At 31.1% G+C, this 22,125-nt stretch overlaps 2 protein-coding genes and 1 pseudogene across 3 annotated transcripts; 1 reads left to right on the top strand and 2 right to left on the bottom strand.

The window, feature by feature from the left end:
- The first annotated feature begins 2,960 nt into the window (after nt 1-2,960).
- LOC140889521 (uncharacterized) lies at nt 2,961-3,967 on the top strand. Its single transcript, XM_073297236.1, has 2 exons — nt 2,961-3,073; nt 3,403-3,967. Exons 1-2 carry the CDS (start codon nt 3,059-3,061, stop codon nt 3,787-3,789), a joined length of 402 nt encoding a protein of 133 aa, XP_073153337.1. The 5' UTR covers nt 2,961-3,058; the 3' UTR covers nt 3,790-3,967.
- Nucleotides 3,968-4,092: 125 nt separating this feature from the next.
- On the bottom strand, nt 4,093-7,296 carry LOC140889520 (F-box protein CPR1-like). Of its 2 annotated transcripts, XR_012152143.1 has the most exons (4): nt 6,047-7,296; nt 5,513-5,585; nt 5,106-5,169; nt 4,093-4,917 (listed from the first exon to the last, which is right to left on the bottom strand). XR_012152143.1 is itself a non-coding variant. In XM_073297235.1 (3 exons), exons 1-2 carry the CDS (start codon nt 7,162-7,164, stop codon nt 5,546-5,548), a joined length of 1,158 nt encoding a protein of 385 aa, XP_073153336.1. In that variant the 5' UTR covers nt 7,165-7,296; the 3' UTR covers nt 4,093-4,917; nt 5,513-5,545. The 2 variants fall into 2 exon arrangements, 1 of the variants encoding a protein (XP_073153336.1); XM_073297235.1 differs by lacking the exon at nt 5,106-5,169.
- An 11,531-nt stretch (nt 7,297-18,827) lies between these two features.
- On the bottom strand, nt 18,828-20,777 carry LOC140891679 (F-box protein CPR1-like; annotated as a pseudogene).
- Between the last annotated feature and the right edge of the window lie 1,348 nt (nt 20,778-22,125).

The following is a 22,125-nucleotide window of genomic DNA, read 5'->3' as shown; positions in this document are numbered from 1 at the left end:
ATATATGAGATTTTGATAAATAACCATTAGTTAGATTCCTCTACTAACAATTTCTTAGACAAGCATGTCGTATAGGATTTGTTCAAGTTAACGTGATTAGTAAACTACTGTATTTAATACCAAAGTTTACCAATATGCAGCGAAAGATAATAACGGTGAATATAATCATCGTCTTTGAGAAAATAAAAATCAAAGAATCATCTTGTTTTTGTTGCATGAATACAAAGCAAATCAAGAGTAATTGTGATATTCTCTCTTCGAGATTTATTTGAAGAATTACGTAGCCACGAACTATTCTAACTTACTAAAAAAAATATTTCAAATACTTGTTATAAATTCGGCTTAAAATATTTATAAAAATCTATCAACCTGAATTAAAGTAATAAAGTGGGTTTATTTTATATAAATTTGAATGAAATGCATTATAGTAATAAAAATCAAATAATATTAATATTAATGTGGCGAAAAAAATCAAAACCTAATAAAAAAAAAGGACCAATGATAAAGAATAATGTGAACCTATACATACATCAACTGCATTTTCCACGAACACTGATGTTACCCTAATATGTCACGAGTCCACGTGTCATAATTCTATCTGTGGTGCATGTGGGCCCGTCCACCGCCCAAAAATTGGATCAACTTTTTATCGTTTCAGAGCACACATACGCTGATCATGTTGCCAACCAACAAATATATGGATTCCACTTTAAACGTAATCAAATCTTCAAAGTTAGGAAGTTATATTTTCGATAAAGTAAAAATGATCGATAATAGATAAATGTTTGATAAATAGTTATGAGATCGAATTTCTTTACCAATATTTTTGGAAGAATCTATTGTGGAGTTTATGAATTGTGATATAAATAATTTACGAAATATAATTCAAATAAACTTTCATGTTTGTAAATTGTAAGAAAATGTGGTGTAAAGTATACAGATGAAAGATTCAATCCCATCAAAAACATTAATATGTATTATTTGAGGAAAAGAAACTTTATTGATAAAAATTTATGAGTTTTAGCATATAAGATATAAAGAACAAGAGATTAAAACTTCAAAAGAGTGTCGAGCTTGGACACTTTTTATTAATTAGATTAGATTAGATAATAGATATTTGAATTCGTTTAATATTTGTTTTAAAAAAATATAATTAGTAGATCGATATAAACATTATATCAAGAATTTGGAGTGCCTCTTCTATGGTGAGTATAATATGTTATAACATTAATTAATTGGTTGGAGAATTAGTCCGGAAGATGACTGTGATCCATATCAACTATAGATTACGAGATGCTACTCTTATATATGATCGATAATTGTTCTTTGAGTGCGTCTAAGATTGAATATTTATCAATTTACATGTGGTTCAAATTTTTTTTAGTAGATATTCCTACACGTGACCATGTAATTATAGACATTCACATTTAAATACATCATTACAGTTTTTCGACACTTAGTCGAATGATAAAACATTGATTGATTACTCATATTTACTTAATTTTTACAATGTTTGAAAACTTCTACAAATGATTAGATATTAGTGTCATGTGCGCATCCTTATCTTATTTAAACATATTAATTTATTGTCTTTACATTATGCATCATTCATTTTTTCATCTACGAGTCAAACTAGGCTTAAATATCGGCATTAAGATAACAGAAAATTTCTATGTAAAAAAAAAAAATAAAAAAAAAATAAATTTCCCGTCAACCATGTGAATGTGTTGCTTACAGAGCATGCATCCATGTCTGCTTTTGATATTAGTTATATACTTATATATACACGAAATTTACAAATATATATATATGATAATATTAAACTACATTTATTTTTTATTTCATACATTATCTAACAACATGCATGCATGCCACCATATATCAATCACACAAACAAAACGTATATTAATCATTCCAAAAACACACTAATCTTTCATTCTTTCTGATTAAATTTTTTATCAAAATTTTTTTTGAAAATTGGTTGAAAATCAAGATGGAGCCAAGGGGAAACAATTTTGTCCCTTCTCACCCACAATATAATACACCAATTTATTTGTTGAAAATTGGTTGTGTAAATAAATAGATCTCATAAAAATAAAATAAATAAATAGATCGGCCGTCCCCTTTCCCTTCAATCATGTCGCCAAGTAAGAAATGGCATCATCATGCCCACAGGAGTATAGACGAGTTGGTAAGAGCTCGATTGACGTGAAAAAAATTTTCCAACGTTACGGGTTCGATCTTCGTGTGGAGCATATTCTCTGCTGAAATATGGTTGGGTTATGCTCTGTGGGTTGAGCCATGTTGCTCCCTTCTTTAGGTCTCTGCCGCTCGTGCACATCCTTCGATTTAATCTCCGCATGAGCCAATGGGTCTCTGACTCATATGAAATAGGGTCTCATTCTGGGTCAACCCTTTTAAAAAAAAATGGCTCCGTCATCCCGATTCGTGCGCACAAAAAAACATAATGACTGTCGTAATAAAAATAAAATAAAATGGCTCCACCATGTGCCTTGGCCTAGTGAAGAGCCGAAAGCACCCAACCTTCCCCCCCAATTTATCGTACAACAATTATCAATGTTGGCCAAGCCCTTTTCAACTTCGAAAATTTTCCTTTAATTTTTCTTGTGAAGTAATGAGCCTTTACAACTAAGCTCGCCCAATGCCTACATTTCTTTTCAACATGCTATTTCGTAAGATATTTCAAATTCACAAAAACTCGTGTAAAATGTCTTACGGGTCAATTTCGTGAGACGTATATCCAATTTGAATCAATCATGAAAAAATAATATTTTTTCTGTTAAAATATTATTTTCAGTTGTAAATATGGATCGGACTGACTAATCTCACGAATATTGTCCCCAATATATTTATTTATTTATCCATGTTTTAGAGTTTCTAAAGTTAGGATTTAAATCTCCTATAAATACCACCCTCCAATGGCTCATTTCTCTTCATCAAATCAGAAAGCAATACATTTAGCTTCCACTTTCTTGGCTTTTTCTCTCATTCCATTAAGTCCTCTTTGATTCTTCAAAATACTATCATCCAACACTCAATGGCTACTGTTGAGGTAGAATTTATGTTCATCCCAAAAATTTTGTCACGACTTCTCCTTAAATCCTATCACAACACGGATCGCGATCTTTAACGAATCGCAAATTTTAGTGTACTGTGATACACAATCGATAGCTTGATTTAGTCAAATTTGTAAGCAGAGCGGGCTGTTAGAGTCCAACTTTAACGTTGATTATGTTTTTAATGAAGATCAAGATTTAAAATGTGCACGACTATGTACTATAGCTTCAGTATTTCATGCATTGTAAATGATCAAAATCTTGATATTCAATTAGAATTTGCTATCAAAAGTTAATCACTCGTCCTGTTTAAATTCAACAACAGGTTCAAGCGGTTCCAACACCAGTGCCTGAGTCTCTTCCAACCGATGAAGTGATCGCCACGACGGAGAAAAAGGAGGAGGAGGCCGAGGAGGTGGTGGTGGCTGCACCATTGGCAGAGGAGCCACCAACTGCTCCTGAAGTCACTGAGCCTGAGAAAGTGGCGGCGGTGGCTGCACCATCCGCAGACGAGCCAGATGTGACCGAAGAAGCTGCCGTCGAAGAGCCGGTGGTGGCGGGAGAGCCAGAAGAAGCAACTCCGGAGAAGGTGGCAGAGGAACCGGCTGCTGTTGAGCCAGAGGCACCAGCTCCAACTGAGGAAGAGGCTGCCCCGCCGGCTGAAGCTGCGGAGGAAGCCGCCGAAGTTCCGGCGGAGAAAACCGTCGAGTGAGTTGTTTGCCTGAGAAATGTGGGAGAAAGGCCACGAGCGTATTCGCTGCTGCATACCATAATTTACCATTGCTTTGTATTAGTTGCTGTTGTCTTATATATTATTATATGATGATGATGTATGAATATAATGGGTTATTGAGGCACGTATATGTGTGTAAAGTAATATATTTTCAAGAGATGTTTCTATGGTATATGGATTTCGGTTAAAATAACGAATTCCGCCACTTTTGGCTCATTAGCACTCACAATTATTGAACCATCTAATAATTTTTTCTTTTAACGAAACTAATCCATGTTAATTTTCTTTAACCATTTTCATTTAGATGAATTAATGTTTTGAACTATACATTTCATAGTGAAATATGCGCCCAAAAATCCTTGAGTATAAATTTACCCATGCAACTTTAGAAGACATGTTATGAGCTCAACCGATGCGCATTGAGAAAGTATATTAAGGAGAGGGAGAAACCTATACCCAGACTCGGCCGAGGAAAAATAGGATGGAGGTGATGAAGGCGGACTAATGAACAAAGACACCAGAAACCTATTCAAATCGACACCTTTATGCGTATTCCGAAAATCTTTAAATATGACACCTCAGTTTGTATAAAACCTTATACAATTTTTGTGTTCTACATCTGTATATGATTATTTAATTTGATTTTAAGACGTATAAAAGTTTGTGACATGATATTTTCTTAAAAGTCTGTTCCAACCTGATTCAACCCGAACCAAATAAACTTCAACTCTAACCCAATATTTTTTGAGTTTCGACTAGTGTCGGGTTGGGTTCAACTTTGATATCCTTAATAAACTAGTAAACTTCTTCCTTTTATACCAAAGTAGATGGTTACCAACTTACCAGCAAAGTAAACTGATCCTACATAGTAAACGATTGCCAGTTGAACTTGCTGCACATATTTTGGTAAAAAGAACGTAGACGAGAAGTTTTACAAGCAGATGTTAACAAACATTGTTTCTGTTAATCTCCTACGATCATGTCAGCAACTCTACCTAGATAGCTGAGGCTTAGTAGTCCTCACGCACATTGAATTCGACACGTACTTAGTGAGCTTTACGAGTAATCTTCAACTTGATCAAAATGGGTGTAAGACTTTCATCAATGCTGAAAAGTGATGCATGAAATAAAAAGTTATTGAAGAAGATCTCCCGATAATTGTATCAATAGCAAAGAAATAATGACGAAGGTCGCGGATATGTTAGAACATTTTTATTTGACCAAGTTGGCGAATGAAGCAAGTCTACTACATTGAACTTTAATTAAGAAAAAGGGAAGAATATTCTCAAACCAACCTCGGTAAATGCCGGAAAGAAAAAACAAATTTCTTTTCATGCGAACACTTCGTGCTTCTCTTTTCTTGAGTCATAAAAAAGCGAATTAAGCCAGCCCATCATGCTCCGAAAAACATGAAGAAGGCAAAGTAATTGACCCCATGAAATCAACTCGAAATAATTATGGTCATTTAGAGTAATGACTATCAACATCATCTTACTCCTCAATCCTCAGCATAGTAAAAGACTTCAATATTTAAAAGTGATACTTTAAATCTCATATAATCAAGGCTTAGTCAAGGGACAAGAAGTGACGATCATCCTCCCAACTTAAAAAAATCATCAAACTCAAGCGTCACATTATAATCCACGGAAAAAAATGCCCCACCACTAACAACAACGTTTAAAAAAATGGTTATCATACATACCTCTTTTGCCTCATCCAATTTATTTGCTCACCATTAAAGCACCAGCTTGAATCCCACCGATAAGAAATCATCCCTTACAACAATAAAACAAGGGGTAATTGTAAGATCCGGTTTGATAAAATTCAATCAAAGGTAAACAGATCGATAGTTTGCAAGTCAAATTTTCTTGGATCAAGTTATTTTACAACGCAGTCCACAAAATATTGTGAAGATGACCTGATGTATCATATGAATAGGCCGCATAAGATAAACTACCATGAACAAGTAACATGAGGTAAAAGAATAATAGATTAAACCCGTATTAATATATACTAGCTAGTTCTTAATTCTCTAGCTGATACGAACCATACAAACAAGTCAACTTGACAATGAATAAGTCAATTATTATTTATGAATGGAAGCAATTATCTCGAGAAATATAATACTAATCTTGGTCGACTTAGCATCACACAAATAAACGGCAGTCAAAAACCAATACAAAGGCAAAAAAAAAAAAAAAAACACAAAATAACATTCACAATTAAATCAGTTCACCTTTTCTTGCTCCCCCCTTTTCCCTTCGTCTCTGTACCACGTTTCTTGACTTGGTCAGGGGCTTCAAGGGACACAAGGCTCTCAACGCAATATTGTGCATAAAACGAAAAAGGGATGTCATCTACACGAACTTGTTGAAGAGTTTTCTTCCTCAAATCATACCAAACAAGTCTTTTGTCATGCCAATTCAACAGAACTTTGTTCCCATCCCTCGAATAGACCAGCGGTTTCACACAAAAATGCGGCCCCATGGCAGGAGGCTTAATTGTTAACAGAATGCTCCAAGATTCCTCCACCCCATACTCCTTCATCACCCAAATAACCACCCGAGACCTCTGCATGCAAATCAAGCACAGACTCCCTCCAACCACAGTCAAACTCAACCCGGAATCCCTCGTCTTAACACCCTTTGGCAGCTTCATCTCACAATGCTTCTCAGTTTCGAAACTAAAGGCCATGATTCTAGCTGCATCAGTACTTCCATCCGCATACACCAGTGTGTGCATCGACCCATTCACAGGCGCGCGCGTGTGGCCCCCTACGAATGGCAGTGGATAAGGAAAATCCTGGATTTTCTTCCACGAATTGGATTTCAGGCTGAAAATCCCAGTCTCCATAAGGATGGTAACTTGGGTAACATGGTTTTTAAAGTCCATAACCTTCAAAACTTTATAATCGTCGGTTATGGAATCGTAGCCAAACCCATATGAAACCAACGCATAAAATCCTGACCCGGGCGGTGGTTCCACAGAAGAATCGGGCAAAACCCTGTAACTTCTTGCAAAGGGGTTCCAAAAAACAGGGGGCTCGCTCATCACAAGAACCAAACCATGGCAGGAACTCGTGACACCATTCATGTTGTTGTAAGAAAAGGGGGGTTTAAGCACGAGCGCCTTGTTAAGGGGCCCCAAATCGACGGAATAAAGGGCAGGCCCGCCACCGAGAATGAGATGATGGTTCGAGTAGGAAGTTAAGGACCGGCGCAAATGTGATTTGATAAATTTCTCGCTGTCCACCAGAGAACACCACGATTTCGCGACGGATCGAAACCGCTTCAGAGATTTGACGGGAAGACGGCTGAGGATATCCTCGATAAGATCAAGCGGGAGAATCGGCATACTTTTGGAGAATGTTGCTTTCTCGCTGAGCTTTTAAGGTTTCTTTATAGAAAGGGACGAAAACTTTATGCTGATAACTTCATTCCGCCACCATAACTAAAAACCTTTGGGAGTTTTGTTTTTTTTTCATGAGAAATCGTAAATGAGTCAAGTCTAGTCAAATAATATCAAATTGTTTAATATATATATATATATATATATATGTTAAAAATCGAAGTCGAGCTCTCATTTCAAATTTTTGTTATGAAGCTTGAGTTTAAAAATTCGTAAAACAAGCTCGTTTTATTTGAGATTTTTAAAAATATAATTGAGGTCCAACATGGATTTTTATAAATTAATTCTAAACTCATATAAAATAAAATAATAAATTATTTCCATAACTAACTAAATGGGGGTTTGTTTATTTTTCAAACTAATTTAAAAATATAAAAAAGAAATTCAAATTTAAATTGAATTGAATTGGGGAGTTTTGCACCGATACTACAAAACGGACCCTGCAAATTTTGCAGGGTTGCAAGGTCCGCCAGCACAAAAAAAGGACGCTTTCTGCCGCGTTCGCTGCATTTTTTTTTAATTTATTGTACTTTATGGATTGTTTGGTTTGGCATATTATTATAACGTATGTATAACTTATCTCATTCAATTTTATCTTATTTTTGTTATATTTTTTATTAATTTATTAATTATTAATTTTATATCAATTAAATCAAAAAAATTATAATTTATCCATCAAATCAAATAATGTATTAACTAATATTTCTTACTTATTTTTAATTACATTATATAAATAGTAAAATGTAATAAATAAATAAATAAATAACAAATAATAGTTAAAAAAAATTTTGATTTGATTGATAGATTATAGTTTATTTGATTTGATTGATTAAATTTTATATAAAAATGTTAAATTACTATTTTGTCATTTTAAAAATAAATAAAATAAAAATTATATTATTTATAAGTGATAATATAGTAATTTAAATTTAATGATTTGATTGATAGGAGATAAATAATTAATGATTTGATTGATATAAAATAAATAGTTAATATATAGATAAATAATATGATGAAAAGAACGTAAAATAAGATGAGATGAGTTATAAATAAATAAATATATATATATATATATATAAATATAAAAACAAAATAGTCTTCCAAAAAAAGTAACTAACAATTTTCCCGCCTAAAATCAATATTAAAAATGGAAAGATAATTAATGATAGAAAATCAATAAATTATTGTGAAGAATATTAATTATTGACAACTACTTGACAAATATTCCAAGACAAAATGAATGAATGTTTTTTTGGATTTTGTATAGAAGTTCTACCTATTTATTTTTTTTAAAAAAAAATAATAATAATAGTGTTTAAATAATATATAAATTAAATTTCATAATTTAATATGAGTTAAATAATTATAGGATTCTTATGCTAAATATATGTATGAGTTTTGATATGTTGTCCACCTCCCGTGCCCACTTCCATGCCCACCTATGAGGTGGCAATCATCCAATGGATGAGATGAATCATATACAAATGTTTCATCCAATTGATGATTGCCACCTCATAGGTGGACACAGGAGGTAGGCAGCATAGCAAAACTTATATATATATATATATATATATATATATATATATATAAACATAATAGTCTTACAAAAAAAGTAACTAAAAATTTTTTTTCCTAAAAATCAATACTAAAAATGAAAAGATAATTAATGATAAAATATATATATATATATATATAAATAGAATAGTCTTCCAAAAAAAGTAACTAACAATTTTCCCGTCTAAAATCAATACTAAAAATGGAAAGATAATTAATGATAGAAAAATAATAAATTATTGTGAATAATATTAATTATTGACAACTACTTAACACATATTCCAAAACAAAATAAATGAATGTTTTCTTGGATTTGCATAGATATTCTACCTATTTATCTTTAAAAAAAAAATAATAATAATAATAATAGTGTTTAAATAATATATAAATTAAATTTCATAATTTAATATGAGTTAAATAATTATAGGATTCTTATGCAATATATATATATATATATATATATATATATATATAATAGTCTTCCAAAAAAAGTAACTAACAATTTTTCCACCTAAAAATCAATACTAAAAATGGAAAGATAATTAATGATAAAAAAATAATAAATTATTGTGAAAATATTAATTATTAACAACTACTTGACACATATTTCAAGACAAAATGAATGAATGTCATCTTGGATTTTGCATATATGTTCAAACTATTTATTTTTTAAAAGTAATAATAATAATAATAATAATAATAATAGTGTTTAAATAATATATAAATTAAATTTCATAATTTAATATGAGTTAAATAATTCTAGGATTCTTATGCTAAAAATATATAAATAAATAATAGTAATAGAGTTTAAATAACATATAATTAAATTTTTAAATTTAATATGATTTAAATAATCCAAGGATTCTTTTGCTAAAAAAATATTTAAGAAATAACAAATTTTCTCAAACTCACAATTTTTTTAAAAAAAATGAATTATCAAAATATATATTATATTTTTCACATTAATATTTAAAAATAAACAGCAAATAAATGCATAATTAAGTGTTAATCAAAATAATTTTTTTTAAAAAATAAAATTTTAATCAATTCCTTGAAAATATAATTTTATATTTATGTGTTTATATTTATTATAATATATCATTTATTTTGGTCATCATTTTGAATTTTATTTTAAAAAAATATTTGTTTTGTAAAATTTTGAAAAATAAAATAATATAGATTTTTAAAATTAATTTATAATTTATTTTTATCAGTAACTAATCTACTCACTCAAAATATCTATATATATATATAAATTTTTTGAACTATATATATAAATTATTTTATAAAATGCAAGTATGATGTAATTAATAATATAAATAGAAAATGCTATTAATTATGATGGCAGAATATCAAAAGTCATCATATAAATTTAGACTTTAAAATGCATGGTACATGTTCCAAAACATTAATGCATATATAAGAAAGAATGTCATTTAATAATTCAAAAAATATTGATAGATATGAATGCATAAATTCAAATTGATAGTTTACAATTAAAAATACATATATTATTATGCATAAAAATATGTGATAAAATAACAAAAATAAATTTGTGTCAAAATAATAATTTAATGAAATAAATAAATATCAAGGTATATCTTAACATATAAAACATGAAATATTATTAGAAAAAAATAAATGCGTAAAAAAATATGAGGTACTACAGTTGAGTTTTATCTCAAATGACAAATATTTTATAATAAAATTTAAATTTTGAATATTAATTATATTAGAACGATAATTTTAAATGTGTAACATTTCTGTGAGACGGTCTCATCCGTGAGACTGGTCTACCCTACCCATATTTATGATAATACGTAATATTTTTTTGTATAAAATGTAATACTTTAATTTTTAATGGATAATTCATTGAAACCGTCTCATAGAAATTTTTGTCATTTTAAATAGTTAATGAAAATCTACGAATTCTAATTATAATCACATACAATTATATACCGTGCATCGCACGAGTGAGATACTAGTTTATTAGTAATATGACAAACCGAACGGTGCATTAGTCATATGCTTTGTTTATAAAAAGGGACACGATTATATAATGATACATATCTATATCTTAATATTAAAAAGCATATTAAAATAAAAAATTATATAATGTCACACACCTAATGTCTGTATTATTGAAAAAAAAAACACAATTATAAAGATCATACATATTTTGTTTATTTTTTCTAAAACTTAAAAATACATATTTAGATTTAATTATTAAATAAAATAAAAAGAGCACGTAAAATAAATTAACTAATAATTTAAAAATATTTTTTTAAGAACAAATGTTTGTCCTATTCACCACTTTAAGATGACTACCTTCCAAAAAAAAAGGAGAAAAAAATAAAAAGAAGAAAGAAAGATAACTTAAGGTACATTTATTCATGTATTTAATTTAAAAAAACAAATTCTGAACTTCATCAACTTTTACCGTAAAATTTATCCAAAAATATACCCTTTTATCGATTTTGATTTAAAATATTATATTTAACATGTTTTTATAATCGGTTATCAAAATTTTTTATCTTAAAAAAATAGTGCAACCAGTCAAACCAAAAATATCATTTATATAATATAATATAATTAATAATATATTTTAAAATTTAAAAATTATAAGATGCATAAAAATAGACAAAAAAATATATATTTTTACCAAGTTTCAAAACTAAATAACTATATAAGTGTGTGTTTATATAATATTTCTTTTAGAGATATTTCCTTCTTTTAAATTTTATTTCAAAAAATAATTTGCAAGTTGTTTTGGATAGTCATCTAACAAAACTAATTTTGAAAAAAATGAAATATTTATTAAAAATTGATAATTATTTTGTTATTTTCACGTAAATTAATTTTTCATTTTTTTATATTAAGAGTGCTACACTATATAATCCAAAATTTTAAAAATATAAATAAATATATAATTGAATTTAAAAATATACATAAATATGGTAATATTTTTTTTATGATGATAAATTATTTTACTTTAAAATATAAATAACGATATAATTGAATAAATATATTTAATATTAAAGATTTCGATAAGAAATAATAATTTAAGAAAATAGAAAATTAAGTTTCAAACTATCGATAAAAGTTGATATTGATAATATGTATCAAATTTTTTTTGTTATTTCGGACTTCACTAAATTGATTGAGAGTTAGTTATTACTTTTTTTTTTTTTTTTTTTTTTAAGTTAGGGGAGGGAGGATTTGCTACAATTAGGTATCGAAGTCGAGACCTCATCGCAAACTTGAAACCTTGATGTCAGATGAGCTACATGACATCAGCAGAGTTAGTTATTAAAAGACACATTTTTAACTAAACAATAATAAAATAGATATGTGTCATTATATAATTGAGTCTAATTTTTTTTTAGAAAAAAAGACATGGCTAATCTGGCATTACTATCAAAAAAGAAAAAAAAAAAAAAAGAGAGACATTGCCAATTCTATTTTTTAAGAGGAATTTTTTTTTTTCATCTCCCCCATTGTGGATCTAGATACTACAAAAAAAAAATTAAAAAAAAACCTAACGATTTTTTTTTAAAAAAAAAAAACTCAACACATCATTGAATATTCCAATATAATTTATTCAACTTCCAAATACCAAATAAAAATAATATCATCTTAAGTTGCATAACTCAATATCTCACAACACAACTAAGAACGAGCTTGCGAGCCAAGTAAACGAGTCGTGTTCGACATTTAATTAACAAAAATGTTTCTGAGCTCGCGAACCGAATATTTTTAATCTCAAATAACTAATAACGATTCTATAATAAATACCAAAGTCAGTTGTAAAACTACTTCATGATTTAGCAGCGGTCGAAAATTGCGTCTAAATGACATATTTAAGCGCTTTTAATATCATTTTTTTGTAGTCTCGGGTTCAACTTGATAAGCTTAAAAAACGAATTAGAACGAGATTCTTATTGAACTGAGCTTCGAATAGCTAAGAAGCAAGTCTACATCCCTAATATTTACGGTTTTTTCCCAAAATTTTTATTTTTTTAATATAAATATATAAGTCGAGATGAATTCTTGATACCAAATCACAAAAATCTTGATTAAAGAAGTAGATTTTAAAATTTATTTTTTTTTTAAAAATCAGAGAAGAAATTTTTGTTTTTTAGACATGGAATTTATATAACTCATTTTTTTCTTATAGAAAAGTAAATTCAAAAGATAAAATTTCTTATTTTTCACTTTTTTCAAATACCTTTCAAATGGACTTCCCCACAAACATTTCAACTGCTTCGAAGCAATAAGTAAAATCATTGTAAAAAAATAGAGAGAAATATATAGAACAAAAATTATATTTTATCATTACAAAATGACCACTTTCAAGTTTTTTTTAAGACCGATAGATTTTTTAAAATTCTTTTATAAAAATGTATTATCCAAGATGAAATCTTGACTATCTTCCATTCCAGAGAATAGAGATGACAACGGGATGAATTTTACCAATCTTAGGACCTAAGAAAAAATAGGATTCTAGACATGCCTTATCTCATTTTCAGTAGAGATGGCAAGTTCGATTATATCCATCGACCAACCCAACTCATCATATAAAAACGTGGGTTGAGTTAAGGTTTTAGAAACTCGTTCGGAAATCGGAGCTGAGTCAAAATAGATTAGATCGTTTGAGTTATGAATTAAGGCGGGTTGAGTCGTGTTGGTTCCTCATTTTATTAAATTAAGAAGATTCAAAATATATTCATCATTCGTATAAAAAGTGTGTTCAATAAATTTGAAGTTCATGATCTCTTTTAATTTTTAAAACACAGCCCATAAAACTATAGAATTTTTTGAACATTTTTTTTTCTATTTAAAATTTTCATCTCTACAACAGTTGTGGCTTGGGATGAATTTTAAAACACCCTTCAAAAACATTTTAAAATTTTTTGTGTCGCAAAGTTTCAATAAAATTAATACACAAGTCTCCGATCTCTGGTTAGACCTGGCCACGGTCTGGGTCCGGGTCCGGGTTCGGGTTGGCATTTAGCCAACCCTTAACCGGCCCGCCAATGGCCGGTTCCGGTCCGGGTCGGTGAACCGGCGGTTTTGGTCCGGGTCCGGGCTAAACCGTGCCATTTGAAAAAAAAAAAAAAATTGCAGCGCTCCTTCGAATATAAACCTTCGAATTATATTCGAAGGGCAGCGCTCAATGCAGTGCTGGGGCACTACACATTCGAAATTTAATTTTTTTTAAATTTTTAATAAGACATATTCTTTAAATAATCTCAATCAAATATTTCATATCTCCATAATAAAGATCTATTACATTTATTAAATAAACAATATATTAGAATTTCAACATCTTAATATCTTATGACTTAATATTACAAATCTATTACATTTTATTCTACTTCACTCGCATTTCCTCCCGTCGTAGTTCCGGATGTTCCTTCGGTATCATCTTGGTCTTCTTCATCACTTTGAATATGTTGTGTTCGAGTAGCGGCTTTTGACCAATCATTGAGAAAACATTGGGCTTTCAAGTTTTTCGGCCTTAAGCTAGAACGTCTCTCGTCCAATGTATTTCCTCCAATACTAAATGTTTCCTCCACTGCAACTGTTGAACCGGACAAGCTAGAATTTCTTTTGCCATTATAGCCAAAATTGGATATATTTGTGTTTTTTGCGACCACCATCTCAAAATATCGAAGTTTTCCTCATCTGTATCACTAAAATCAAAAGTAGTGGTAAAATAATTCTCAAGTTCCTGACTGGAACTTGAGGATCCTCGTGGACGTTTCGTCCGTTCCCTTAATAAAAGTTGTGCTTTAGTAAGTTTAGAAGTAACATTACAAGTTATAGTGGATTGTGTTTCATGTGAAACAATTTGTCCACCATATTTGATGTTATATTCATTATAAATATCAAGTAAATGAGTTTTAATATTAAACAAAATCAATGAGATAGAAGGAATCGTTTCCGCAATAGGCTTCAAAGATTCATAATATAATGTTAACATGTCGCTTAAGCCATCTAATTTAAGTCTAGGATCTAAAACAAAAGCACATAAAAAAATTTCAGGAATAAGCAAAAAATATTTTTCCCATTTTGCTTTCATGACGAGAATACATTGAGATAAAGCACTATCATTAGAATTAACATGTTCATGAAAAATACAAGCAATGTTGCAACAATGTGTTAAAACTAAATGTGAAGTAGGGTAATAAACACCGGATAATTGGTCACTAGCATCATTAAAAACTTTTAAAATTTCACAAATACTAGTGCATATGTTCCATTGATTTGAAAACAAATAAATATCACGAGCTTGAACAAATTGATGAAAAAATGTACATAACAAATCTTTATATTTAAAAGAGGATAGTAACAATTTATATGTTGAATTCCAACGAGTTGGAACATCTTGTGCAAACCGCTTAGGCTTCATACCATTTACTCTACAAAATTTTCCCCATTGCTTCATAACTTGATAATGCGTTCATAAATAATGAATAGCGTTTCTAATTGGTTGAATATGTATGCTTAAACTTTTTAGTCCATCTTGAACACACAAATTTAAAATATGACATGTGCATCTAATATGAAAAAAATTTGCCACCTAGTGATGGTTTACATATTTCAATAAGCTCACTAATACTTGAAGTATTTGCACTAGCATTATCAAAAGACATTGAAAAAACTTTGGTAGTTAGACCATATTCTTCTAAAATAACAAATATAAGTTGTGAAATATTTTGTGCCGTGTGTGATTCGTTGAAACATCTATATGCAAGCAACCTTTTTTGAATGTTCCAATTATTATCAATCCAATGACATGTAATACCCATATATGAACAACTTTGCCAATGATCACTCCAAATATCGGAACACAAAGAAACTTTATTATTCAAACTATAAAATTCCTTAATTAATTCTTTCTTTTGATCAACGACTAACTTTTTCATTGTGCGTTTGAGACTATTTCTTGGAATATGTCTAATAGAAGGATTTGCACTTGTAGAAAGCCAATTTTTAAAAGATAATTTATCGCTAAAACTAAAAAAAAGTTGTTCAACCGCACAAAATTTAGCCGTTTCTTCTCTAAATCTAGCTTCGTTATATTTAAATAGTTGAGATTCATTACCCGATTGAGAAGAGAATGCCGGAATTTGAGTTTGACCACGATCAATACCAATTTCCACCGGATGATTTTTTTCGATATGCCGCGTCAAAGTTCCATAACCACCTCCTTGTTTAAATTTGTAATATTTTGAACAATATTTGCATTTGGCTTGCAAATCACCGAAGGGAAGCGTCACCTTGTCGAAGTGTTTGGTGAAGATATCGGATGTCGGGCGAGGCACCGCTCGAGTTTGTCTTTGAGAGGCCGCCGGATCGTTCATACTTTCTTGACTTGTATGATGACGTGGTGGTGGTGGTGGTTGTTCAACTTGTTGTCTTTGTTGCGCCTCTTGTCGAATTTCTTGAATTTCATCATCGAAATATTCAAGATCAAATCCATCGACATTGAATTGAGGATACTCGACCTCGGGTGGTATGATGCTCTTTTTCTTTCCTTTTCCTTTGTCACCCTTACGATTTGATCCCTCTCCGGACATTTGTAATTGTATAAATATGAAAATAAATCAACAATTGACAATAAACCAATAATCGAAACTTGATATTTTTGATAATTCAAGAAATTAAAAGGAATTGAGAATAGAGAGAATGAAGAGAGAATTGTGTAAACAAAATGAAAGGAGGTTGGGGGTATTTTTAGATAAAAAGTAAGTTTTTTTTTTAAAAAAAATAAAAAAATAGCCGGTTGACCCGACGGATCGAGCGGGTCCACCCGCCGGGTCGGGCGGGTTGACAACGGCCACAAGATCATGGTCGTTGATCTCAACGGCCACGAAATCGTGGCCGTTGAATGATCCAACGGCCACTTGCTAGTGGCCGTTGGATCTGGGCGACCTGATGGGCCCCACGTGTCCAACCCGCCGGGTTGGACCCGTTCAACCCGGCGGTTTGACCCGCCGGGTTGCCGGTTTTCCCTTGGGAAAACCGGGACCGGACTGCCTAGTGGCCGGTCCGGTCCCGGTTTCGGGTCGGGCCCGTTGACCCGGTTAACCGGCCCATTGACCACGGGCCGGTTCCGGGTCCAACCCGGCTCTTGGCCAGGTCTATCTCTGGTTCGGAAGCTCCGAACTCATATGTTTTTCACGTGCCGAACTATAGTGTTCAGAAATTCCGATTCCACCTTTCGGATGTTTCGATCTCATGCATGTGATTGTGTGTCAAAACTTTGACGACACGTCAATAATATGGATGACTTAACTCTTCGAAATTTCAAATCCCTGGATCGGTGGTTCCGATCTCACCCTCAACTTTCGAACTGCAAAGCTTGGTTTGATCAGTTTAGACTTTCCGACCGCCCTATGATTCATGTTCAGACTTTCTGAACTATTCGAGTCAACTTTACTCTTGAACTATTTTTAAATATCCTGGAGTCGATTTATTTGTCCTATTTATCGTATTAAACTCTCTTAATCATGTTTAACCATTTATGCTCGTAAAATAAAATTCTGGTTACTGCAGAACCTCTCATATGCATTTGAACACACTCGAATATGCTTGAGAGAGTTATTCTTAAAAAATAAAGATTGACCAAGGTTGTTCTCCTATTAATAGGGTGGACACAGGAAATATTCTTGGTCAATTTTTTATTTTTTATTTTTCAAAAATGACCCTATCATATAGGGATGTTTATCGGTCGGTTCGGTCCAATTTTCGATTTTTTATTTTGGTTTTTTCGGTTTTCAGTTTTAGAAATATGTAATCCGATATCCGAACCGTTTTCTTTCGGTTCGGTTCGATTTTTTACCACATCGATTCGGTTATTTCGGTCGGTTATTTTGGTTTTGATATAATTATTTAATTAATATTATAAATATATTTTAAAATATAATATGCCATCTTTTAAATGATTTTTTTTGTAAAATATTTAAATTCAAAGTCTAAATGAATTAAATAAATATCAATCAACTAAAAATTATTAAAAATGATTCTTTATTCACTAGATATCATAAAATATATAATATAAACAATTATACAAATAAAATTATTAATTTAATAAAATTTCGATTTTTTCGGTCGGTTCGATTTTGAGATATATAATCCAAAACCGAACCAAATAAATTTCGATTTTAATATTTATATTCGAATTTTAAATTTCGATTTTCGGTTCGGTGTTTGGTTTTTTTCGGTTTGGATTTTCGATTTTTTTCGGTTTTATCCGAAGTTTGAGCACCCCTACTCTCATATGCGCTTGAATACCCTCAAATATACTTGAGAGAGTTTTTCTTAAAAAAATCAAGTTTAACCAAGGTTATTCTCTCATACATGAAATCATGAATTGTTGATGAACCATGTGACTGAATATAATGATAATACATGTATTAATTATAGAATAGAGAACTCCTATGAGATAAGCCCATTACCCAATTTTGTGACACAAATATTGTGTCAGACCTACACATTAAAAAAAATATTATTTTTTATTATAAATATAATCGTGCGTCGGGTCAACTTTTTGGAGACCTAGCCTCAATTCGTTTTCATTTCATTTCATTTCAAAAGCGTTGGGGATCAAAACGTTTTTCAAAGTGTATTGTATTGAGTCATGTCATAAATTTGAAAAAATGGAGACGCACTAGAATTCAAATTGCAAACAACCCAATCCCCAATCCCCAATCCCCGCAAATCTAAATAATTCTCGAGCATTTATAGGTATCGTCATCCATAATCTGATGGCATGAATTCAAAGAGAAAAAAATCTACAAGATCTCCTAAATTCCATTTCTCAATCAACAATTCTAGCAATCTGACGTACAAAAAGAAAAATCTTATGAGATAAGACCATTACTCAATTTTGTAACACATATCTTCTCTTTTGCCATAAAAAACGATAAAAGCCAGCCCATCATGCTCCTAAAAAAATGAAGAAGGCAAAGTAATTGACACCATGAAATCAACTCGAAATAATTATGGTCATGTAATAAATCAGAAGTGTTGAGAAGAATCAGAGATGAAGCTCTGTAACTGTATTGATCTAAATAAATGATTTACAAGGGAGAAGTTCGAATTTATACATCCCAATTCTTGCACCTAATAAACGTAATAGAATATAAGAAAAACGCTATTTGAAGAGAAATGCGACTTAAGATCTTACATTCAACAAGAAGCTCGTCGTTTCACTCCATACTCCTCAGCAATAGTAATTGACCTTCAAAAATCTCACATATAATCAATCAAGGCTTAGTCCAGGGACAAGAAGTGACGATCATCCATCCAACTTAAAAAATCATCAAATTCAAGCGTCACATTATAATCCACGGAAAAAAATGCCCCACCACTAACGACAATGGTTAAAAAAATGGATATCATACCTCTTTTGCCTCATCCAATTGTTTGCTCCCCCACTAAAGCACCAGCTTGAATCCCACCGATAAGAAATCATCCCTTAAAATAATATAAACAATGGGTAATTGTAACATCCGGTTTGATAAAACTCAATCAAAGGCTGGTAAACAGATTGATAGTTTGCAAAGTCAAATTTTCTTGGATCAATTTATTTAACAACGCAGTCCACAAAATATCACATGAATAGGCCGCATAAATAAACTACAAAGAACAAGTAACATGAGATAAAAGAAGAATGGATAAAACCAGTATTACTTGTTCTTAATTCTCTAGTTGATACAACATGGCAATGAATAAGTCAATTATTCTCTATGAATAGAAGCAATTATCTCGAGAAATATGATGCTATTCATGGTTGAATTAGCATCACACAAATTAACGGCAGACAACAATAACTCAAAGGCACAAAATAACATTCAGAATTCAATTAATTCACCTTTTGTTGGTCCTCCCTTTTCCCTTCTTCTCTCCATCACGTTTCTTCTCTACATCTGGCTAGGGGCTTCAAGAGACACAAGGCTCTCAACGCAGTATTGTGCATAAAACGAAAAAGAGATGCCATCTACACGAACTTGTCGAAGAGTTTTCTTCCTCAAATCATACCAAACAAGTTTTTGATCATCCCAATTCAACAGAACCTTGCTCCCATCCCTCGAATAGACCAGCGGTTTCACGAAATCATACGGCTGAATGGCATGCTGCCTAATTGTTAACAGCATGCTCCAAGATTCCTCCACCCCATACTCCTTCATCACCCAAATAACCACCCGAGACCTATGCGTGCAAATAAAACACAAACTCCCTCCAACCACACTCAAATTCAAATCGGCATCCCTCGCCTTAACACCCTTTGGCGGCTTCATCTCAGAATGCTTCTCAGTTTCGAAACTAAAGGCCATGATTGTACCTGCATCAGTGCTTCCATCCGCATACGCCAGTGTGTGAATCGACCCATTCACAGTCGCGCGCGCGTGGCCCCCTGCGAACGGCAGTGGATAAGGAAAATTCTCGATTCTCTTCCACGAATTGGATTTCAGGCGATAAATCCCAGTCTCCAAAAGGATTGTAGCATCGGTAGCCCGGTTTTTAAAGTCCACAACCTTCAAAACTTTATAATCGTCGGTTATGGAATCGTAGCCAAACCCATATGAAACCAACGCATAATACCCTGACCCAGGCGGTGGTTCCGTAGAAGCATCGGGTAAAACCCTGTAACTTCTCGCAAAAGGGTTCCACAAAACAGCGGGCTCGCTCATCACAAGAACCAAGCCATTGCAGGAACTCGTGACACCGTCCATGTAGTAAGAAAAGGGGGGTTTAAGCACGCGCGCCTTGTTAAGGGGCCCCAAATCGACGGAATAAAGGGCAGGCCCACCACCGAGAATGAGATGATGGTTGGAGTAGGAAGTTAAGGACCGGCGCAAATGCTATTTGATAAATTTCTCGCTGTCGACCAGAGAACACCACGATTTCGCCACGGATCGAAACCGCTTCAGAGATTTGACCGGAAGACGGCTGAGGATATCCTCGATTAGATCAAGCGGGAGAATCGGCATACTTTTGGAAGAAAGGGACCAAAACTTTATGCTGTTAAAATTTTAACACAAAAATTCCCACCACCATAGAGAATACAAGTAACAAATTTATTAAAAACTACTCCATTTTGATTTTTAAATTTTTATATTTGTTTTCAAACACTAACAAATTTTGATTTTTCTTAACTTTTTTATAATCTATAAATTAATCACTTCTACAAAAACACAATCTATTGCAAACACTCACGTAGGCTCCGTTTGGTTTCAAAAGCCAGGTCAAAAAAGCATTTTTTTTAAGTGCTTTTCATTTAATAAAGTGTTTGGTTGACCAGAATAATGCTTAAATAAAAACTTTCTTAAGTCAAAATTAGAGCTTTTTCAAAAGCCAAAAATTATAACTTAAAAAAGTGTTTTTTTTAAAAAATGTCTACCAAATCCAAACGGGACAGTAGTCAAGTCATAACTAAAAACCTTTGTTTTTTTTTTCCAGGAGAAATAGAAATCTTGATTTTGTTACTTTTTCAAAATAATTTAAAAATAGAAAAAAAAATTCAAATTTGAATTGAATTGAATTATGGAGTTTTGCACTGATACTGCAAAACTCCCCTAGTGTTGGTGGACCCAGCCCATTTTGCAGGTTTGGAGCGTCCGTTGCATTTTCTAAATAATGTAATTTGTCAAATGCTTTGTTTATAGAAAGGGACACGATTATATAATGATACATATTTATACCATATATTAGAAAAAAAAACATATTAAAATAATTATATAATGTCACACGTCTAATGCCTATATTATTAAAGAAAACGCAATTATAAAGATCATAAATATCTTTGCTTATTTTTTCAAAAACTTTAAAAAAACGTATTTAAATTTAAATAAATAAAATCAAAAGAGTACGTAAAATATAAATTGCCTAATAATTTATAATATTTTTTTAAGAAAAAATGTTTGTCCGATTTACCATTCTAAGATGAAAGCTACATTCCCGAAAAAAAAACGAGAAAAAATAAACAGAAGAAAGAAAGATAACTTAAGCTACATTTACTCGTGTATTTAATTTAAAAAAACAACTTCTGAACTTCATCAACTTTGATCCTAAAATTTATCCAAAAATAAACTATTTTATCGACTTTGATTTAAAATATTAAAATTTACCATGTTTTTATAATAAGATCGGTGATCAAAATTTTTTATCTTAAAAAAACAGTACAACCAGTCAAACCAAAAAAAACCATTTATATCTCTTTCAAATAAAAATCATTTATATAATATAATATAATGAATAATATATTTTAAAATTTAAAAAATTATAAAGATATATAAAAATAGACAAAAAAATATATTTACAAAGTTTGAAAACTAAATA

The sequence above is a fragment of the Henckelia pumila genome, chromosome 3 (genome assembly GCF_033568475.1).
Source record: "Henckelia pumila isolate YLH828 chromosome 3, ASM3356847v2, whole genome shotgun sequence".
Classification (NCBI taxonomy): domain Eukaryota; kingdom Viridiplantae; phylum Streptophyta; class Magnoliopsida; order Lamiales; family Gesneriaceae; genus Henckelia; species Henckelia pumila.
Note: the sequence above shows the minus strand (reverse complement) of the source record. Positions and strands in the feature narration are given on the sequence as shown.

What these genes read in the sequence shown, in the direction of transcription:
- LOC140889520 (XM_073297235.1), bottom strand. Translation starts at nt 7,164, where the DNA reads ATGCCGATTCTCCCGCTTGATCTTATCGAGGATATCCTCAGCCGTCTT. An exon ending in AAAGGGGGGAGCAAGAAAAG is followed by an intron (nt 5,586 to 6,046) that starts GTGAACTGATTT and finishes TATTGTTGTAAG; the next exon opens with GGATGATTTCTTATCGGTGG.